At 40.9% G+C, this 20,212-nt stretch overlaps 1 protein-coding gene across 1 annotated transcript; it reads left to right on the top strand.

Annotated features, from left to right (window-relative positions):
• Positions 1-4,147: 4,147 nt before the first annotated feature.
• LOC134582626 (tubulin polyglutamylase TTLL5-like) lies at positions 4,148-11,590 on the top strand. The gene is made up of 5 exons (XM_063439289.1): positions 4,148-4,481; positions 6,478-6,490; positions 6,638-6,718; positions 7,526-7,594; positions 9,601-11,590. Exons 1-5 carry the CDS (start codon positions 4,148-4,150, stop codon positions 11,588-11,590), a joined length of 2,487 nt encoding a protein of 828 aa, XP_063295359.1.
• The last annotated feature ends 8,622 nt before the right edge of the window (positions 11,591-20,212 follow it).

Genomic DNA, 20,212 nt, shown 5'->3' with positions numbered 1-20,212 from the left:
CGGTATCCATGGCGATGCTTACCGCGTTGCCGTGGTAACGACGTACCGTGACGTCATCGCGCATAGATCGCGGGTCAACGTAAGGGCGCAATGACCCGCAATGATGGCGGGAGGAAAACGCTGAGTTTTAGTCTTTGCACCTGGGGTAAGTCACTTTTCTATAATTATTGCTGCTATATATTAGATTTATTTGTGAGTTATTTGTATGTCATTTTATCCTGAGGAAGGTCCCTGCGTGGACCGAAACATTGATCTCTCTCATTTTATGGAATAAAGAAGTTTTTTTTCATTCTAAGACCGTGAGTGCAGCCCTGGATTTCCTTTTTCATATATATATAATATGGCCCCCAGCAGCACCCCATTTAACCCCTTAAGGACTGGACTTTTTTTGCGATGTTGTACATTTGCGACCAGGCATCTTTTTGACACTTTTGTGGTGTTTGTGTTTAGCTGTAATTTTCCGCTCTCTCATTTACTGTTCCCATACAAATTATATATTGTTTTTTTCAGGACAAAAGGGGCTTTCTTTACATACCATTATTTATATAATCTCATCTAATTTAATTTAAAAAAAATGAAAAAATATGATGAAAAATTGAAAAAAATACACGTTTTTTGAATTTTATGTGAAAAATCTTTTACTCATCTACAAAAGCGAATGAAAAAAACTGCTAAATAGATTCAAAATGTTGTCCTGAGTTCAAAAATACCCAGTGTTTACATGCTTTTTGCTTTTTTTTTGCATGTTATAGGGCTATAAGTACAAGTAGGATATTGCGGTTTCAAAACATACATTTTTAAAATGTATCAATAGTGACATTGTAACACTGTTATCTGTCATAAATTGCTAAATAACACCCCACATGTACATATTTTTTTAAAAGTAGACAACCCAGGGTATTCAATATGGGGTATGTCCAGACTTTTTTAGTAGCCACTTAGTCGCAAACACTGGCCAAAGTTAGCGTTCATATTTGTTTGTGTGTGAAAAAAGTAAAAAACTAAATTAAACGCTAATTTTGGCCAGTGTTTGTGACTAAGTGGTTACTAAAAACGACTGGACTTACCCCATTTGCAATACCTTGGGTTGTCTTCTTTTGCAAATGGTATGCCATCATGGGGGTAATTCTCATTCCTGGGCTACCATACGCTCTCAAAGGCAACGTAACCAACCTGGCCATTTTCAATGTAAAAATATTTGACCTAAATATTTGACCCTGTAACTTTCAAAAACGCTATAAAACCTGTACATGGGGGGTCCTGTTCTACTCAGGAGACTTTGCTGAACACAAATATTAGTGTTTCAAAACTGGAAAATGTATCACAACAATTATATCATCAGTAAAAGTGCTGTTTGTGTGTGAAAAATGCAAAAAAAGTCACTTTCACTGACAATATCATCGCTGTGATATGTTTTACTGTTTTAATTCACTAATATTTGTGTTCAGCGAAGTCTCCCGAGTAAAACAGTACCCCCCATGTACATGTTTTAGGGTGTCGTAGAACGTTACAGGGTAAAATACAGTGATAGCAAATTAAATTCTCTGGTCTTTCGGCCTGGGTTGGCAGGCAGGTCCCTTAAATTGCAATCAATAAAATAACTTAATTATGTAAAAATATTACCTAAATACGCACGTAGAATTTAAATATATATGCATATTTATATATTTGAAGTCTACGTGTATATTTATATAATTATTTATGTAATTTTGTATATCGACATATGAATAGTTTGCATTCTTTTTATTTATTTAAATATACATAGATATATATACAATTTCATTCTAAGTGTATTTTGCTATAAATATATATATATATTAATATCAAAATACAGTTAGAATAAAATTTCGTATAGATATATAATTTTTTTTCAATTTTTTATTATTATTTTTACTTTTTTTTATTTAATTTAAATTATTTATTATTCGTATTTTATAATAATATATATATACAATATATATAGTTATTATATATATATACGTGTGCAAATTAATTATAAGTGTATTTTTATATTAATATATGTACATATTAATATAAAAATACACTTAGCATGACATTATATATATGATATATAGACATATATTATATAGGTATAATATATGTCTATATATCATATATATACACATATATAATAATATATTTTTTTTTTATTAACTATAACTTTATTTTTTTTTATGATTTTACACATGCAGGGAGACTGCCTGTCAGCACAGACAGTCCCCCTGCAGGCAGAGACTAGGACACCTATTGTGACCATGTGGTCGCCCTGTTGGGCGATCACATGGCCCCAGGGGTCCTAAACCGCCATGGGGAGACTGTCTGGGCTGCAGGCAGTCTCCCCACACCGGGAGCACCGCCGATCGCCGCCAGGGGAACGACGGCGATCGGGTAAGTACATTTTAAATTTAGGACGGTTCAGGACCGTCGTCGGTCGGCAACGCAAAAATGCCGATGACGGTCCTGAACCGTCCTGCGTCCTCAAGGGGTTAAGCATGTTCAGGTGAGTGCAACCATCCCCCATGTTTCATATATATATTTGGGAGTCTAGCCAACTCCTTGGTTTTGCACCCCTCCCTGTTACAGGTGCCTCATCTCAGGTCCCTATTTAGCCTTGTACTGCAGAGAGCCTCAGATGGAATTTTCTCCCAAGTAAGTGGGTTAATATCATAAGAGCAGACATTAGACTGTGAGAGTAGGACCTGCCAAAGATGGGGTACATTGACGTTGTGGCAGGCTTATGCAATGTATGATCATATAATGTAACTAAATCCCCATTATTTTTTTTTGCCTAGATTAGGTGTTTTTAAAAAAAACTTTTAAAAACTAATAAAATCTGTCAACATTGAAGTTGCTGTTTAGTAGATAGGAGAGTGCGCTGGATCTTGTGGATTGTTTATTGTATAATATGGCCCCCAGCAGCACCCCATTTAAGCATGTTCAGGTGAGTGCAACCATCCCCCATGTTTCATATATATATATATAGATATATAGTTATATAGATAAATATGTATAATTACATAAGTGATTACATAAGTATACACGTAGAATTTAAATACATATATGTATATATATTAAAATTCTACATGTATATTTATGTAATATTTTAACATAATTATGTGATTTAATGAATTAAAATTTGATTGACATGCCTGACAACCCAGGCAGAAAGTGCAGAGAATTTAATTCGCAAGCACTATATTTAACTGTACAGACAGAAGGAGAGGATACAGTTTGTGGCGCTAGAACAATTGCAGCTAGAACACACTGTGGGCACAATCACAAAAATCCCACGAGGACAAAGATTAACAAAAACAAAATAGTGTGCAGCGCATGTATGGAGAAACACCACTAGTACCAAAAGTATTTGGTACTAGTGGTGTTTCTCCATACATGCGTTGCACACTATTTTGTTTTTGTCTATATTTAACTGTGTAACTTTCCAAGACACTATAAAACCTGTACATGTGGGGCTACTGTTTTACTCGGGAGACTTCGCTGAACACAAATATTAGTGTTTCAAAATGATAAATTGTATTACAATGATGATATTTTCAGTAAAAGTTTTTTGCATTTTTCACACACGAACAGCACTTTTACGGATGATATTGTTGTAATATGTTTTACTGTTTTGAAACACTAATATTTGTGTTTAGTGAAGTCTCCCGAGAATAACAGTACCCCCCATGTACAGGTTTCATGGTGTTTTGGAAAGTTAGAGAGTCACATATAAGGCTTCCATTTCATTTTTTTTACATAAAAATTTGCCAGATTGGTTATGTTGCTTTTGAGACTGTATGGTAGCCCAGGAATGAGAATTAACCCCATGATTGCACACCATTTGCAAAAGTAGACAATTCAAGGTATTGCAAACGGGGTATGTCCAGTCATCGCTCCTGGAGTTCCAGTCCCCCGGAGGTGGGATCCCTGCAGCACCAAACGGGACCCGACCTGGCGGTGAGTGAAGTGGACAGCCGCCGCTTCACTATCCTGCCCGATGGAGCCGAAAATGCACATGGCACATCGGCTGGCCCGGTCCTGTTCCCCCCCCCCCCCCCACCGGGCCGGGGGGGTGATCCCGGTCCATGCCCCATGACTACACTCGGAGGCACTACTCGACCACCAAGCAGGCCTGAGACCCGCAGTCAAGATGGCGGCGGCCACGTGTACGGGAACAGAACCGCAGACCCCGGGGCAGACAGCAGACAGGACCTGGCATGGAGCACAAGGCTGCAAACATGTGGTGACCCACAACGTACAGCAGCACCTAAATCCGGTGACATACCGAAAACAAGACCCTGCACATCGCTCTACTCCCGTGGACGGAGCTACCCGTGGGACCGCACGCCCTTCTTCTGGGCTGGGCGCTCACGAAGAGGAACCTCTCTACAGCCTGCCATACTCCCTGGGAAAAGACCGCGATCCGGCGGAACCCGGGGCCCATGATCCTGCTGATGGGAGCAATGTTCCAGTACTGAACAGCGGTATCTTAATGTTGCTTATTGTTTTCACTAGTGCAACTGTACTTGTGTTATTTGTTAGGCCCATGGCCCACATGCATCCTAGTGCTAAATACCATCATGTGTTAACATAACCATAGGCTACTCGAGCTGCAACCTTGATGGCGAACCAGCCCGTTAATTTGCTGCTGAATAAAAAAATATGAATAAAAATGGTATAGTCTAAGTTGATTGAAGAAATAATACAATAGATCTTATGCGTTCTGAGATAGTCCGATATCCAGATGGCGTAGAGCCATGAAAATAGTATAAAAGTTCCATATTAGTTATATTTAGTCTTTGTCTACAGTTTTACACTATTGGAACTTTTTTCCTTTTTTAATGCCTCTACGCCATCTGGATATCGGACTCTCTCAGAACGCATAAGATCTATTGTATTTTTTTATTTCTTCAATCAACTTGAACTATACAATTTTTATGCATATATTTTTATTCAGGACTTTGTTCCCCTTTTAAGCATTTTATATATATAAGTACTCATTGATTTTATTATATTATACTATCTGCACTGGCGCGACCTATACCTTTTTTGTTCTTACAACAGGGGTACAATATCAGTTTTCCTTGTGGTTCTTGATTGAGTGTCTGTGTAGATTCATTCTGAGATGCAGCTTAAGGCCAGTTTCTCCAATGTAGCATCCTTTGTCACACACTGTACACTGTATCATGTAAACCACATTCTCAGATGTGCACAAATATAATCCTATAATGTTGTATAATGTGTTATTGTGTCTGGCTATGTTATTGTCACATATACCGTATTTTTCGCTCCATAAGACGCACCTAGTTTTTTTAGAGGAGGAAACCTAGAAAAAAAATATTCTGAACAAACTGTCCCATAGTGTTTCTTACTATTGGAAAGTTTGTTCAGAATATATTTTTTTTCTCCCCTGTCCCATAGTGTTCCTTACCACCCACTCCCCTCTCCTGTCCCATAATGATCTTTAACCCCCCCCCCCCCCCATAGTGATTTCTAACCCCCTCTCCCCTGTCCCATAGTGATTTCTAACCCCCTCTCCCCTGTCCCATAGTGATTTCTAACCCCCTCTCCTCTGTCCTATAGTGATTTTTAACCCCCCCTCCCCTGTCCCATAGTGATTTTTAACCCCTCCTCCCCTTGTCCAAGTGTTCTTTAACCCCCCTCCCCTTGTCCAATAGTGTTCCCCACTCTCCTCATCCAATAGTGTTCCCCACTCTCCCCTAGTCCAATAGTGTTCCCCCCCTTCCCATAGTGTTCTCCCCCCACCCCTTGTCCAATAGTGTTTCCCCCTCTCCTCATCCAATAGTCTTCTCCCCTCCTCCCCTTGTCCAATAGTGACCCCCCCTCTCCTCATCCCATAGTGTTTCCCCCCCCTTCCCATAGTATTCTGCCCAGCTTCCCTTGTCCCATAGTGCACTTTCCCTCCCCTCTCCTTATCCCATAGTGTGCCATAATTACTTACCTGTCTTGTAGCGTTGGCCGGCTTAACAGCGCACACCGCAGTACTGGAACTTCAATTTCAGGTTCCGGTTTCCGGCGGGACTGAAAGGAAGTGTGCACACTGAGTGCGCACTTCCTTTCAGTCCCGCGGGAAACCAGAACCTGAAATTGACGTTCCAGTACCGCGGTGCGCCCTGTGCAGCCGGCCAACGCTACAAGACAGGTAAGTAAAGCTTCATATTCGCTCCATAAGACGCACAGACATTTCCCCTCACTTTTGAGGGGGGAAAAAGTGCGTCTTATGGAGCGAAAAATATGGTATGTTGACACAGTTCGCAGAGTGATTTGTTGCATCGTACAGTGCCATTCTGTGTGAGCTCCTGTTTTGTCTGTGGTCAATTTGCTGCAGACAAATCTCTGTCTCAGGTTAGGCGGTTGTTTGAATGCTAGTATGGGGGGCTCAGGAAATATTTATGTGAATGTGGGGTCCTCTGAAATTAATGGTTTTAGCACTTTAATAATTTTACGTACACCTTCTAGAGTTGGGTTTTAGGTAACTATCATAGTGATTCTAGTTTTGTTTTCCATTTCTTTGTATTGTAGAAACCTTTCCCGTGGTATTTTAGGACAGATTTTTTTTTTTATATCTAATATATTGTTTGAATGCTTTATTTTAACTTTCATAAAAATTTTTTTACAGTTTGGGGGACTGCCTGGCTCATCAGCTGACGAGCCAGGGAGTCCACCTGCAGGCAGCTCCACAGACTGCTATTGCAGCCATGTGATTGGCCAGACTGCCTGCAAAGGGATTGCCTGGGTCGTCAGGGAATCACCCTAGACCAGTACTGCCGACCAGGTAACTCTGCAGGGGCTGGGTACTGAAATCTGGTAGGGCGTCCCAGCAGTGTTTAAGCCTGCTTTCTGCAGGGAGGCATAGTACACCCTAACGGCGTTAATGGGTTAAAAACAGTTTCCCTTTACAGACCAGCTTATGTCAAATTATCCACAAATACAATGTGTGCTGGCACTCAATCACGTCATTAGGTGCAGGTATTCGAAGTTAACCCCAAAACAACCTCATATTATCAAAAACAAATAGATATGAATACTGCACTCAAACATATGACAACTCTCAATACCAAACGTTAGTAATAATGCAATTAATTTATTATTCTCTTAACCTACTATGGGAAATATATATAATTGTCTTTCATAGAATGATTTCATCGTATGTATAGTTGCATTCATTTCATCATATATACAGTAGCTATTTACAAATAATTACAAAATCCTCCGTAAATACTATTTGCTATTGCACAGTATAAATTCATTGTATGTATATATACAGCTGGTAATGATCCCACTGGTGGTGTGGAAGCAAAATATTTAGCATGGTACCAAATGTTGCTGCCTATATGAAGTCATAATGAGGAAGAAAAAATAGAAAAAATGAAAAAAAAATGAAAAGAAATTTGAAAAAATAAAAAAAATAAAGTCCTAATATGCCACAGTCCAAAAAGATAGTGCACTATAGTAATCTCTATATATAGGTGGATCTCACCAGTCTGGGTGTTCTCTTAGTATGAAGAGCTGAGAAAGCTGGAGGGTTTTGTAGAAAAAATGAAGTAGATGAAAATGAAGAGGGTGAATCTTCCTGCTGCGACACTATCTGATGTAAAGATCACCTCACCGACACCCAGGGGCCGTTGAAGGGACATGGACGTCCCGAGCGTGCAGCCCAAGGATTGTCTGTAACGCTGACCACACGTATACACACCGGGTGTTCATGAGGTGATCTTTACATCAGATGGTGTCGCAGCAGGACTGTGGCATATTAGGACTTTATTTTTTGTCTTTGTCTTTTATTTTTCCAATTTTTTTTTCATTTTTTCTATTTTTTCTTCCTCATTATGACTTCATATAGGCAGCAGCATTTGGTACCGTGCTAAATATTTTGCTTCCACACCACCAGTGGGATCATTACCAGCTGTATATATACATACAATGAATTTAAACTGTGCAATAGCAAATAGTATTTACGGAGGATTTTGTAATTATTTTGTAAATAGCTACTGTATATATGATGAAGTGAATGCACCTATACATACGATGAAATCATTCTATGAAAGACAATTATATATATTTCCCATAGTAGGTTAAGAGAATAATAAATTAATTGCATTATTACCAACGTTTGGTATTGAGATTTGTCATACGTTTGAGTGCGGTATTCATATCTATTTGTTTATGTCAAATTATCTCCAGTTGTAAATGTGTCTATATATGCGTTACAGTTTGTGACAGACTTTAACTTAAAAAACAAAGATGAAAAAAAGTATTTTGGTGGGGAATGGTTATTTCCAGAAACGTTTAGTTTCAGCAATCGCCTGTGATAAAGTATGTTCATTATAACCATCGCCATTATCTTCTGCATGTATATACGTCAAGGGGTCTTCAACAATAACCAGTTACTAACTTATTAGGTTTGGTGCACAGTGCCAATTAAAAAACAATGTTAGTAAGAATGACTTCATTTTCACTTCTATGCTAGGGGTGGTAAAATAAAATAAAAATGGACGACAGAATGAAAAACACAACAACAAAAATAAAGAAAAATTCACCAGTCACATAACACCGCCTTTTATTATTAGGGTGCATAGTTTAGGTGGGCATCAGTACCATGCAGGCCTCACTAAAACAGAAGGCCTTTTATACTAACTTCATCTTCTATGGCCCGCTTCATGAGCTTGCAGATAATGAAGGAACAAGAATATGGGATTTAGATATCGTACAAATAAGAGTTGTTAGGAGGAGAAAGAAATAGATATATTTTTTACACAGGAACATGACTGGGAGGGTTGGGAACAGGTTTGCTAGGTTTGTCCCACTCACACTGGAATTCAAATGTTTCAGCAGACAATTTGTGGGTTTCCTTGTGCGAACAGCCGACAGGGAGCTAGTGTTCAGTTCAATTCAAATGAAGGGAAAGTGCCGAACCGGGGGCACCCAGGGAAAGCTGCTAATGGCGTCTGGGGAGATTGAACTCCCGAACAGGGTCTTTGTATGTAGCCCATAGTCCTTGGGCAGGAGGCCAGCTAGCAGGCTCCTCCAGGAGCTCGTGGCATCGGCACGTTTGCCACAGGTATTTATTAACATACGGGATTTGACGCCTACAGGGGCCCAGGAGTAGACATTTCATTATCTAATATTATTTGATAATTTACATTTTGAAACAATACTAGTCTATTGATAAGCTGATTGTTGTATGATTGTATACACTACACGTTTGGAAATTTCTGGAAACATCAAGGTACAAATCATAGAGAAATCATTAAAGTGAGATTAGGAGAATCTGAAAAAGAAAACAATTATTGAATTTGAAGTAAAATTTCAATGGTAAAACTAGGCAAATATTTTTGTATGAGCCTCCATTGTTCGTGACCTCACAATGCACCTTAGATGCAACAGTCCTGCTGCTGCCCAACTTAGTCATTGCACTGTTTAGCACTTGACTGAGAAGGAGGCTAACACAGCAGCAGCAAATTGATTATTGGATATTGCTCAGATATTGATACTTGCCAAATATATCATGGCTCAACAACTGAATAAAAGAGGGAAGGTCTCCGAGTGCCATGAGAAAGGGCACCAAGATGATACCCCCTTTATCCTGTGGACTGAAGGTTCAAACAAAACACCACTCGTGAAGTTTATGGCAGAGGCTGGAGAGTCACCCCTTCGTGAGGTAGGAAAACGTTACAAACTCACCTATAAAATGAGCCGTTATGGGAGTCGCCTGGTCCGCAACATGCTATCTGCTCATGGATTTGAAGAGGCCAAAACCAGCAGTAGTGATTTTCAATTGATGTGGACAGGACCAGGCATACAATACCCGAGTTATGCAAACCTTTCAAAAGGACAAAAGATAAACCACTTCCCCAGATCCTCTGAGTTGTCTCGCAAAGATTTTCTCTGTAAAAATATTCAAAGGCTTCAGAGGAAAGATGGGGAACAACAATGCAACTTTCTGCCTCAGAGCTATGTGCTCCCCGAGGAATACCAGGACTTTTCTCAAGTTATTGGCAAAGATCAAGGTCCTTGGATTGTAAAGCCAGTTGCATCTTGTCAAGGGCACGGAATTCGGCTTATAAATTCCCTTTCACAGATAAGCGCAAAAGACCGTCTCCTGGTATCACGCTACATAAGTAATCCACTTCTTGTTAAAGGGTACAAGTTCGACTTACGTCTGTATGTGCTAGTCACATCATACGACCCATTGATAATTTATTTCTATGAAGAAGGACTAGCCAGGTTTGCTACCTCAAAGTACAGACCAGCAGAGCACGCCATGAAAAACAAATTCATGCATTTAACCAATTATAGCATAAACAAGGACAGCCCTTGCTTTGTGGCCAACGATGACCCTGAGAAGGAGAACTATGGTAGCCAATGGACCATGAGCGCTATGCTGCGTCATTTAAAGCAGAAAGGAAAAGATACAACAGCGCTCATGGCTGAAATTGAAGATCTAATTATTAAAACAATAATTTCTGTGGAAGGATCAATCACAGTAGAATGTTCAGGAGTTCTGGCTGGCAAAAAAAACTGCTTCGAACTGTACGGCTTTGACGTGCTTATTGATGAAAACCTGAAGCCTTGGCTGATGGAAGTCAATTCGTCACCATCCCTGGATCCTTATTCTCCACTTGGTTTAAAAGTAAAGGCAAATTTAATAGCAGACATGCTTACATTGGTTGGCCTGGAGTGCAAAGACCTCAAACCTGCAAAGAAAGAAGGTCCAGCAACCATGGAAAACAATATCAAAGCCGGCTATTGCATGACATCCGCATTACAGGCTAAACCCTCCCTATATGACGAATGGATGGCAATTGTTCAAGACGTCAGGGAGGAGGAAAAGAGGCAAGGGGGGTTTGTACGGCTATTCCCAAGGCAAGACACATGGAAACAATATGGGTCTTTATTAACATATAAAAGCCTAAATCACATGCTGGCTCAACACCTTTTCACGGAAACGACACCAGAGCCAGAAAACGGCATCACACAGCGTATAGCTCTCTATGAGAGGATGCTGCCACCCGTGCACAAACCCAGGCCTCAATATCAGTTTAAACAAAAAACTGTTAAGCCGGCCGATACAACCAAAGCATGTCAACAGAGCCGAGGAAAAGTGAACAAGAACTCAGGGCGTGTGAACCTTCCAAAGATTTCAGACCTGTGCAGTCGTAGCAGCAACACAGAAGCTGGGGACCTCAGGAGCAAGAGACCAGCTCCACCAATACCCAAGGTTGTGGAGTCCCGCAATGACTCAAGTGGTGGGGCAAAGATGCCAGCAATTGTCAGAGATGCAAAAACAAAAGCTCTCTACAACAATGATGCAAGAGTAGTAAGACGGTTCAGTCAGGTTTCAGGGGACCTGCAGAGCAGGAAACCTATTCCACCAACGCCTAAGGTTGTGCAGCCCCTCCATGATTCACCTCTGGTTACGAAGTTGCCAACAATCTCGGGAAAAACAAAACCAGAAGCTCTCCACTATGAAGATAGGAAAGCTAGTAAACGGTTCAATCAGGCTTCAAAAATAATTGCCGGCTTCTCTGACATTTACAAACTGGCTAGTGATGAACAAAAGTGGCTATAGAGAACTCTGGAATCAGACATCTCTGCCAGGAACTTAACAGTAAGTACTTTATTTGAATATGTCTGAAAACAAATCTTTGTAACAAAAAAAAAAAAAAAAGAGAAATTATATTTATTATCTATTTCTGTTAATAGCAGTAACAAGAAGGTTGGACAGCACCATAAAGCAGGAGACCAGCTTCTCCGATGACTACAGTTGGGGAGTCCCAGCATGACTCAACTGGTGGTATGAATATGCCAGCAATCTTTGTAGCTGACACGGCTATAGAGAACACAGGAATCAGGATGCTCTGCCAGGAAATTAACAGTAAGTACGTTATTTGAAAATGTCTGAAAATAGATATTGTTTTCCTGGATAAAACCATGGCACAATCACTAAAGGGTTAGTTTGGATGATGTGAAGATGAAGTTAAAATACCAACTGTATACCCCCCCTCTCTGTCCAGCCTCTACCCCTCTTAGCCATATATACCTTCAAATAAATGTTTTATATCCATCCCTGTTCCTAAGGCCTCACTTCACACACCCTCTTCTCTCAAATCCCAATTATACCCTTTAGATCAGTGTTCCCCAACTCAGTCCTCATGGACCACCAACAGTCCAGGTTTTGTCAGAATCTCCATTGGACTAAAACAGCGAAATACATAAATCCTGGTCTGTTGGTGGTCCACAATGACTGGGTTGGGGAACACTGCTTTAGATTGTAAGCTCATGGGCTAACTAAGCACTTTGTAAAAAAGATCTTTAATGGTTAAATCTCAGCTTACGGACAGGGCCCTTTTTACCTTTTGATATTTGCCTGTAAATATTGTACATCCTCCCCCAATTGTACAGCACTGCAGAATATGTTGGTGCTTTAAAAATGACAGTAATAAATAAATAAATGGTATTTTCCAAAGACCAGGTGGTCCCTCTACAAAGATGTATTAGTGACAGCTGCCCAAAAGAATGAGGATAAATCCCCTTAAGTGGTGTATTGAGATCCAGGACCACAAAGGCTTTGGATATTGCCTTAACATTCCACCAACAAATTGTGGCAATTGAGGCAGCTTGATTGATCCTTGTGAGGTCCAGAAGGAAGGGAAAAACGTGAGTAAACTTCAAGGTCGTAGGCGGATGTACTAAACACTGAAAATGGAAAAAACACAAAATAAAGATTAAAAAAAGAAAGAGTGAGTAAACTTTTTCCAGTCCTTAGACCTTTTAAGTAAATTGAGAAACAATTTGTAACATCTAAAGAATGCCAGCACTGTTCCTCCTGAGTAGAAGGAGACGAAAGATAGTAGTAAGAACCAATTCCTCATGAATATGAAATGAAGAAATTGACCTTATGACGGAATTCAAGCACTCTGTCAGCAAAAAAAAAAGAAATAAAGGGCTCCTGAGATAAAGTCTGCCGGAGGTAATAGCCACAAAAAACAAGCATTTTAGAGAGTAACGAAAGAGATGTGTCCTGCAGGGCTTCAAACTGATACTGATACTTAGACAAAGCCCTAAGGACCAGAGGAAAGTCCCATTTAGGATTAACAACTCTTATAGGTGGTATCTGGTTTTGACTGCTGTCAGAAATCTAGGGACAAAAGGATTCAAGGAACATTAAAGACTGACATCGCTGAAATGGCTGATATTTGGAATTGGAGAGAAGAGAAAACAAGGCCCTTATCAAAAAAACAGATTGCAAAAATTCCAAACTTTTTACAACCAAAGGTGCAGTGACTTCAACCTGATGGATAGTGCATCAATCAAAAAAGACAGGCCAAATTCTACAATTGGTTATGTTAGTAGAGGGACGCCTTGAGTGTAGATGCATAGAAATAACAAGAGAAGAAAGACCTTGTGCTGCTAAAGCTTCCAGGTCCTGGTGCAGGAGTAGACCCTGAACCAGCAGATCTCTCATTCATGGTAATCTCCTTGGAAGGACAGTTGACAATTTGTGCAGAAGAGGAAACCATGTGCGCCTGGGTCAAATGATGGCTATGACGTCCGCCTTCTCGGTGATCATTTTTCTCAAGACACGCCAAGTCAGGGGCATTGAATATGAATATATAACCTAGTGCATGTTCACTTGCAAGAAAGAGCATCCGTGCCCAAAGCTAGAGAGTGAAATAGACTGGATTAGAATGTTGGAACCTGGTGATTTTAAAGCTGTGGCCATCAGGTCAATACCTGATCTTCCCTATATCTCATGGAAAATCACTGGATTCAGCGGTCATTCGAATTTGTCCAGAAGACGACGGTTCAGAAAATCTGGCAAAACATTGTCCAGGCCTTGGACATAAACTGCAGAGAGACCCAGAAGATGTGCCTGAACGAAATTCATCACGGGAACAATTTCTTGAAGTAGACACCTGCTTTCTGTGTCTACCTGATTAGCGACCTAGAATACTGCTGGTAAAGGTAAAGTAGTCCCTACTTTGATTTATGTTTTAAAGAACACTAGATCAGAAATAAAATTAAAGAATAACAGATTCTAAGAGAGGAAGGAAGAGGGAACAATCGGAGAAAGGTAAGTTCAGTGTGACAGTGCCGCTTTAAAGAGCCTGAAACTTAAAAAAACAAACAAACAAAAAAAACATTAACCACATACCATCACAGCATCAACAGACTTGCTGGACGGCAACTGGAGAGCAGGAGACTAGATAGTCCCTGACTACGGTTGCGGAGTCCCTGCTTAACTAAACTAGAGGCATGAAGATGCCAGCAATCTTTGGAACCGAAATGGCTATAGAGGACTCTGGAATTACACTTTTTATGTATATGTAATATGTATGTATAGAGAGCTTTGTAATACAAAACTTAAAGCAACATAATATCAGACAAAAGTATTTGTATTATCTATTTCTGTTCACAGCAGCAACAGGGAAGCTGGACAGCACCTGGGAGCAGGAGACCAGCTAGTCCAATGCCTACGGTTTCGGAGTCCCTACTTGACTCAACTAGTGGCATGAAGATGCCAGCATGCTTTGGACCCAAAATGGCTATAGTGGACCTTGGAATCGGGAAGCTCTACCTGGAACTTAGTATAGTAAGTACATTATTTGAATAGGTCTGAAAAGAAACCTTTGTAAGACTTTAATGAAAGCAGCGTAAAATCAAACAAAATTATTTTTATTATCTATTTCTGTTTACAGCAGCAACAGGGAAGCTGGCGGCACCTGGGAGCAGGAGTCCAACGCCTACGTTAGCAGCGTACTGTCTTGACTCAGCTGGTGGCTTGAACAGGTCAGCAATCTTTGGAAATCCTAAAATAGAAGCTCTCAGCTACCACAACAAAAGACTAACAAGATAACAAGCTTCTCATCTTTTCACCGGCTGCCTAGCAATTAGCTGAAAAACCTGAAATAAAGCAGCACTTCTAGTAACTTAAAACAGCATGAACAATATTTTATGAGACAAATAAAAGCAACAAAATCAGGCAAAGTTATAATGTCCATTGTATATCTAATGTTTAAAGCTGATCAGTTCAGTAATTTAGGCCTACTGCGCATCATTTGAGTAAATGAATGCAACCATAGAGGTTTGTCAGTCAGTTTGGTTTTAAATGCTTCCAAAGAACACTGTAGGCATATACACATCTTCTGCCTAAGAACACTCTAAGCTTATAAATATATTTTTTTAAAACGTTGAAGTTCTTCTGCTCGTTTACATATTGGACTCTCTATGTTAAAGGAGAATAGAGCAGGGCTTGATCAATTTGCTTGGAATCTAGGAGCCAGCTAAAAAAAAAAAAACAGGAGCCAACAACAAAATTGCAATTCTTAAAGGAACACTATAGTCACCAGAACTACTACCGCTTAATGTAGTGGCTCTGGTGTCTATAGCATTTTCCTGCAGGCTGAGCACTGTAAGCTCTGCCCTTCCAGAGAAAAGGCAGCGTTTACATTGCTGCCTAATAACACCTCTAGTGGCAGTAACTGAAACGGCCGCTAAAGTTTCTCCTAGCTCGGTGCTATACAACGTGCAGCACCTACATTCAGCAGCAGGTGACATCAGGTTAGTGGGACTGGCTGCGGTTGATGGGCTGTAGGCTGCCGCGGTTCCAGACTCCCCCTTCTCCTGTCTCTCCAGCACCGTGTTGCTCTTTGTGCGCCACATGGAAGTTTCTCCTAGCTCGGTGCTATACAACGTGCAGCACCTACATTCAGCAGCAGGTGACATCAGGTTAGTGGGACTGGCTGCGGTTGATGGGCTGTAGGCTGCCGCGGTTCCAGACTCCCCCTTCTCCTGTCTCTCCAGCACCGTGTTGCTCTTTGTGCGCCACATGGAAGTGAAAAAAACAGTTATTCCTTCGTCCCATCGCTCATGCCGCACAGAGGAATGGGCAGGTTGCTGGCTCTGTGGAATGGGGCAAGCTGAAGGTCGGCTCTGCGGTATGGGGATGGGCGGCGAGCAGAGCACTCTTTGCCTGGTGTACGTCCAGCTTGTTATAACCCTTGTAAATGTAGTTCCCGTTGCTTCCTCCCGGTACATCGGCGCACAGAGTGCTGCATGGCGATTGAGACAGGTCGAGGATGATACAGGCTGACCAAGCCCAGACAAAATTCTTAGTTGCCACGGTGACTGGGGATTTGTTGAGCCCTTGAGTAGTTTAATTCACCAACATAACTTCAGTGTTTAGAAGCGGTCATGGTGTATGAAGTCCCTTTGCTGCACGCGGATTAACTCCCAGAGCATCATTAACCAGCCCGTTCCATGCCACTCAAGTCCTCCCCAACTTCCCTCACCCTCCAGCAAAAATTTAGAAAACCATGCAAACTATAAGAATCACTGGGACACCGAATGCAAAAACTTTCACATTATACTAGCTGTCTGATTAGCAGCCATTAGAGGCCTTCTTAATGACAAATGTTAATAGATGCCATAAACAAAATGTTAAGATGATAAATTTATATATATTAATAATAAATAAAATTTAGATTTGGTTGATTTGTAACACAGCTCAAAGCTGAAAGTCTTCATGTACCAAGTCATGGTTTCACCGATATTGTTTACGGGGCGTGGAGTGCCCTGGCGAAACCTCTGTGCTAGAGTTGCAAGTGCACACACTCAAGCACGGCTTTCCAATGCCTCTTAATGAGCTGTAATACAGCTTACTGAGAAGGGGGGAGACAGATACACACAAACACGAAATTAGAAGAAAACCTCCCTAGCTGTCTGAATGACAGAATTAAAGTGTTCCTACACCCCCCCTTATAAAGATGCCGATTTCTATTAAAATCAATACTTTTAGAAACCGCCAGAATCGTGACAGCAAGCTCTATGTGCGTAGAATGGGCCTTTCACCAGGGGAGGCAGCGATCTAAAATCAAAACATGAACACAAATGTTAAAATATATATTAACAATAGAGATTCCCATTAAGGACCTGCTTATATCCAAGTATCTCCAGTTGTAAATGTGTCTATATATGCGTTACAGGTTGTAACAGACCATAACTTAAAAACCAAAGAGGAAAAAAAGTATTTTGGTGGGGAATGGTTATTTCCAGAAACGTTTAAGGTGGGCATCAGTACCATGCAAACATCACTGAAACAGACAGCTTTTCTGCCAACTTTATCTTTTATGACCAGCTCCATGAGCTTACCACGACGGAAAGGACTTGTGTCCGGTTTCCCCTTAATGAACGAAACGCATTGGGCCTTTTGTTTAGTTTTAATTTTATTTTGTAACACCACCTTTGTGCTTTTAAGAAGGACTGCATTCTGTACATTTGCAATACTACTGGGGTTTTCCGGTCTTCCTGCACCAAGTGAAACATTGTGATGGGCCTGTTTCTTACTTTTATCTTGTAAGTGCAACTTGTATTAAAGGGACACTCCAGGCACCCAGACCACTTCTGCCCAATGGCGTGGTCTGGGTGCCAATTCCCACTACCCTTAACCCTGCAAGTGCAATTATTTTCACTAAACTGCAATATTTACATTGCAGGGTTAACTCCTCCTCTAGTGGCTGTCTACTACTCTACTAGACAGCCACTAGAGGGCACTTCCGTGTTTATAGCACACGAAAACTGTGTACTATAGCGTCGCTGGACGTCTCACACTATGTGAGGACCTCCAGCGTCGCGGAAATCCCCATAGGAAAGCATTGCCGCCCATGCGCATTAGGTCTCCCCCCACCGGTGGCCGTGCATGCTCAATAGGTCTCCCCCGTAGGATGACGTCGGCGGGGAAGGAGCGTGGGCGGACCCTAACCCAGCGCCGAGGGACATTGGTGCTGGATACAGGTAAGTCACTGAAGGGGTTTTAACCCCTTCAGAACTTGGGGTGGGGGTGGGAGGGAGAGGGGACCTGCAGTGCCAGGAAAACTGTTTTCCTGGCACTGGAGATTCCCTTTAAAGATGTGAATCGTTATACAAACTCTGCACTATTATTTTTTCCTTTCCTTCCACATGTCCTGATATTGATACGAGGAGATTTTATTACAATACTGATATGCCTGCAATCAATCTGGGTTTGTGAGTGAATTTCAATCAAATATCTTTTCACTCCTTATATACAATATTGTCCTATTATTGCCCTCTCTATTATACCTTTGCATTGTAGATGACCTGTTTTGGTTTTTGTATACTCTATTTTGAGGACCAGGAGACGTCCTTTATCTACATCCTGCCAGTGTATTAGGGTAATTCGTTTATTCAATTATTTTACCCCGCCTGAGTGTTTCTTTTCCACTGTAGGTGTTTGTTATATTTGGTGTATTTTTGCAGTGGCCATAAGAGTTTTCAGATAATGAAGGTACAAGGACATGAGATATAGATATGGTACAAATAAGGAGGTGGAAGGAATAGATACATTTTTATACAGGGACATGACTGGGAGAGGTAGGAACAGGTTTACTAGGGTTAGGAAAGGCAAGGTTATTTACCAAAGTGAGAATTTACATAAAATTTAAAAAGTTACCATTTCTGATTTAAGACGTGGTCATGGTGATTTTAACATGCTTGCGCAGTGTTTCGAAATGTTTCACATCAGGTCACTGCCTGCTCACTGTACAGCGAGTAAGGGCAGGGGGGGAGAATTTAACCTCGCTTTATTTACTAAGTAAGTTTTACTTAGTATTAGTAATTTTGACTCAGACCAATATGGCAGCTTTTTAGCAGATAGCTCCCTAATATTTGTGGGACTGCAATTATAACCGAGAGGGTACCAATTTAAGGGGTTAGCTACGGATCAGAATTTCACTCATCTAATTTAGTCCGAAAATAAATTGATATACTGTTGACATGAGTGTGGGGGCACTATAGTGCTAGGAATACACTTACAGTTCTCCTTTAATTTACCTAAAAGTTTGCATAGCTACTTAGAGTTAGCTCACCTATGTCCAGCCAGCACTAACACTGGCCTAGTGTTTAACCCTTAATTATAATAGACTCAAATATATAAGGAAATCCAACATTGTATCTAAAGCAGGCAAGTCAAACGTGCGGCTCACCTGCCCTGGGGGTCACTTTGTGTTGTGGCTGCGACCAGCCGCAAGACAGAAAATATATTTCCCGCCCTGCGAAGCTCAGTCTGCGCGGTGCCCTCGCTGGGTGAAGATAGATTTTTTTTTTTTTTTAGCGTTTGAATTTATTTTTTTTCCTGCACTCAGGTTTTTTTCATTTTATAAGTTCGACGGGTATCTTTGGATTTTTGTTTGGCCTTTTTTGAGGCTGACAAAAGAAGGTTTTAGAAAAAAGACGACATCAAATCGTAAGTATTTTTATTTACTTACAGGTATTTAGTTTTATGGTCTCCCCCCTCACTATTTTTAGAGTGAGGGTGGTAGGTAGGGCTTTCATTGAATTTTTTTTGGGTGGGGTGACTAGTCACCTGGGGGGGGGGGGTTATTCCCCATTGTTGTTTAGGGACCCCACCAACTGCTCATGGATGGGGGCCGGTGGGGAAGACAATAGGTCCTCCCCCCATTGTCTTTTAGGGCCACCATCCACCGCTCATGGACAAATATTGGACCTCCACGTTCTTTCTGTGGATTTTTGGAGTAGGCACATAATACTCATCAGGCCCTAGGCAACTGCACACACTCTGATTAACTGCAACAGCCCTGCCTCCTCCAGTGTAGTAGAGACCCCTTTAGTGATTTTCAGAATCCATTCTGTTATAAAATTCCATATTTCTCAGAATATAAAACACACTGGAATATGTGAGACAGCTATACATTTTAACTAGAAACGTAGTTATGGACATGAAATATGACTACCATTTTAACACAATATTCGTGCTTTTACGCCCATAACTCTCAAAGTTATAAGTTCACCATTCAACAGATATTCCCCGTATAAATGCCATTTTTAAGCACTTTAAAGATTAACATACCAGTTCAGACTCAGGAGGCAGGTTGGTGGGTAGGGTATAGGCTGGATATGTTACTATGGTTATTGTGGATGTTTGACAGTTGCTTTTTGGAATTTGTTGGTGATAGCAGCGATGTAGCAGTACAGGGGCACATGCAGCATTACTAGTTTTTTCTAAGGCTGCAAGTATGCGCTCTTGGCCCAATAAGCTGCTGTTGTTCTGGTGACTAGTGTCCCTTTAACCCCTTAAGGACCAAACTTCTGGAATAAAAGGGAATCATGACGTGTCACACACGTCATGTGTCCTTAAGGGGTTAAGTAATAAATG

This window comes from Pelobates fuscus, chromosome 13, assembly GCF_036172605.1.
Source record: "Pelobates fuscus isolate aPelFus1 chromosome 13, aPelFus1.pri, whole genome shotgun sequence".
Classification (NCBI taxonomy): domain Eukaryota; kingdom Metazoa; phylum Chordata; class Amphibia; order Anura; family Pelobatidae; genus Pelobates; species Pelobates fuscus.
Note: the sequence above shows the minus strand (reverse complement) of the source record. Positions and strands in the feature narration are given on the sequence as shown.

Excerpts from the sequence above, each read along its gene's own strand:
- LOC134582626 (XM_063439289.1), top strand. The coding sequence starts at position 4,148 with ATGGCGGCGGCCACGTGTACGGGAACAGAACCGCAGACCCCGGGGCAG. Across the intron at positions 6,719-7,525 it reads CAGACTGCTATTGCAGCCAT|AGCTGAGAAAGCTGGAGGGT; the intron begins GTGATTGGCCAG and ends CTTAGTATGAAG. Across the intron at positions 7,595-9,600 it reads GAAGAGGGTGAATCTTCCTG|TATCCTGTGGACTGAAGGTT; the intron begins CTGCGACACTAT and ends TGATACCCCCTT.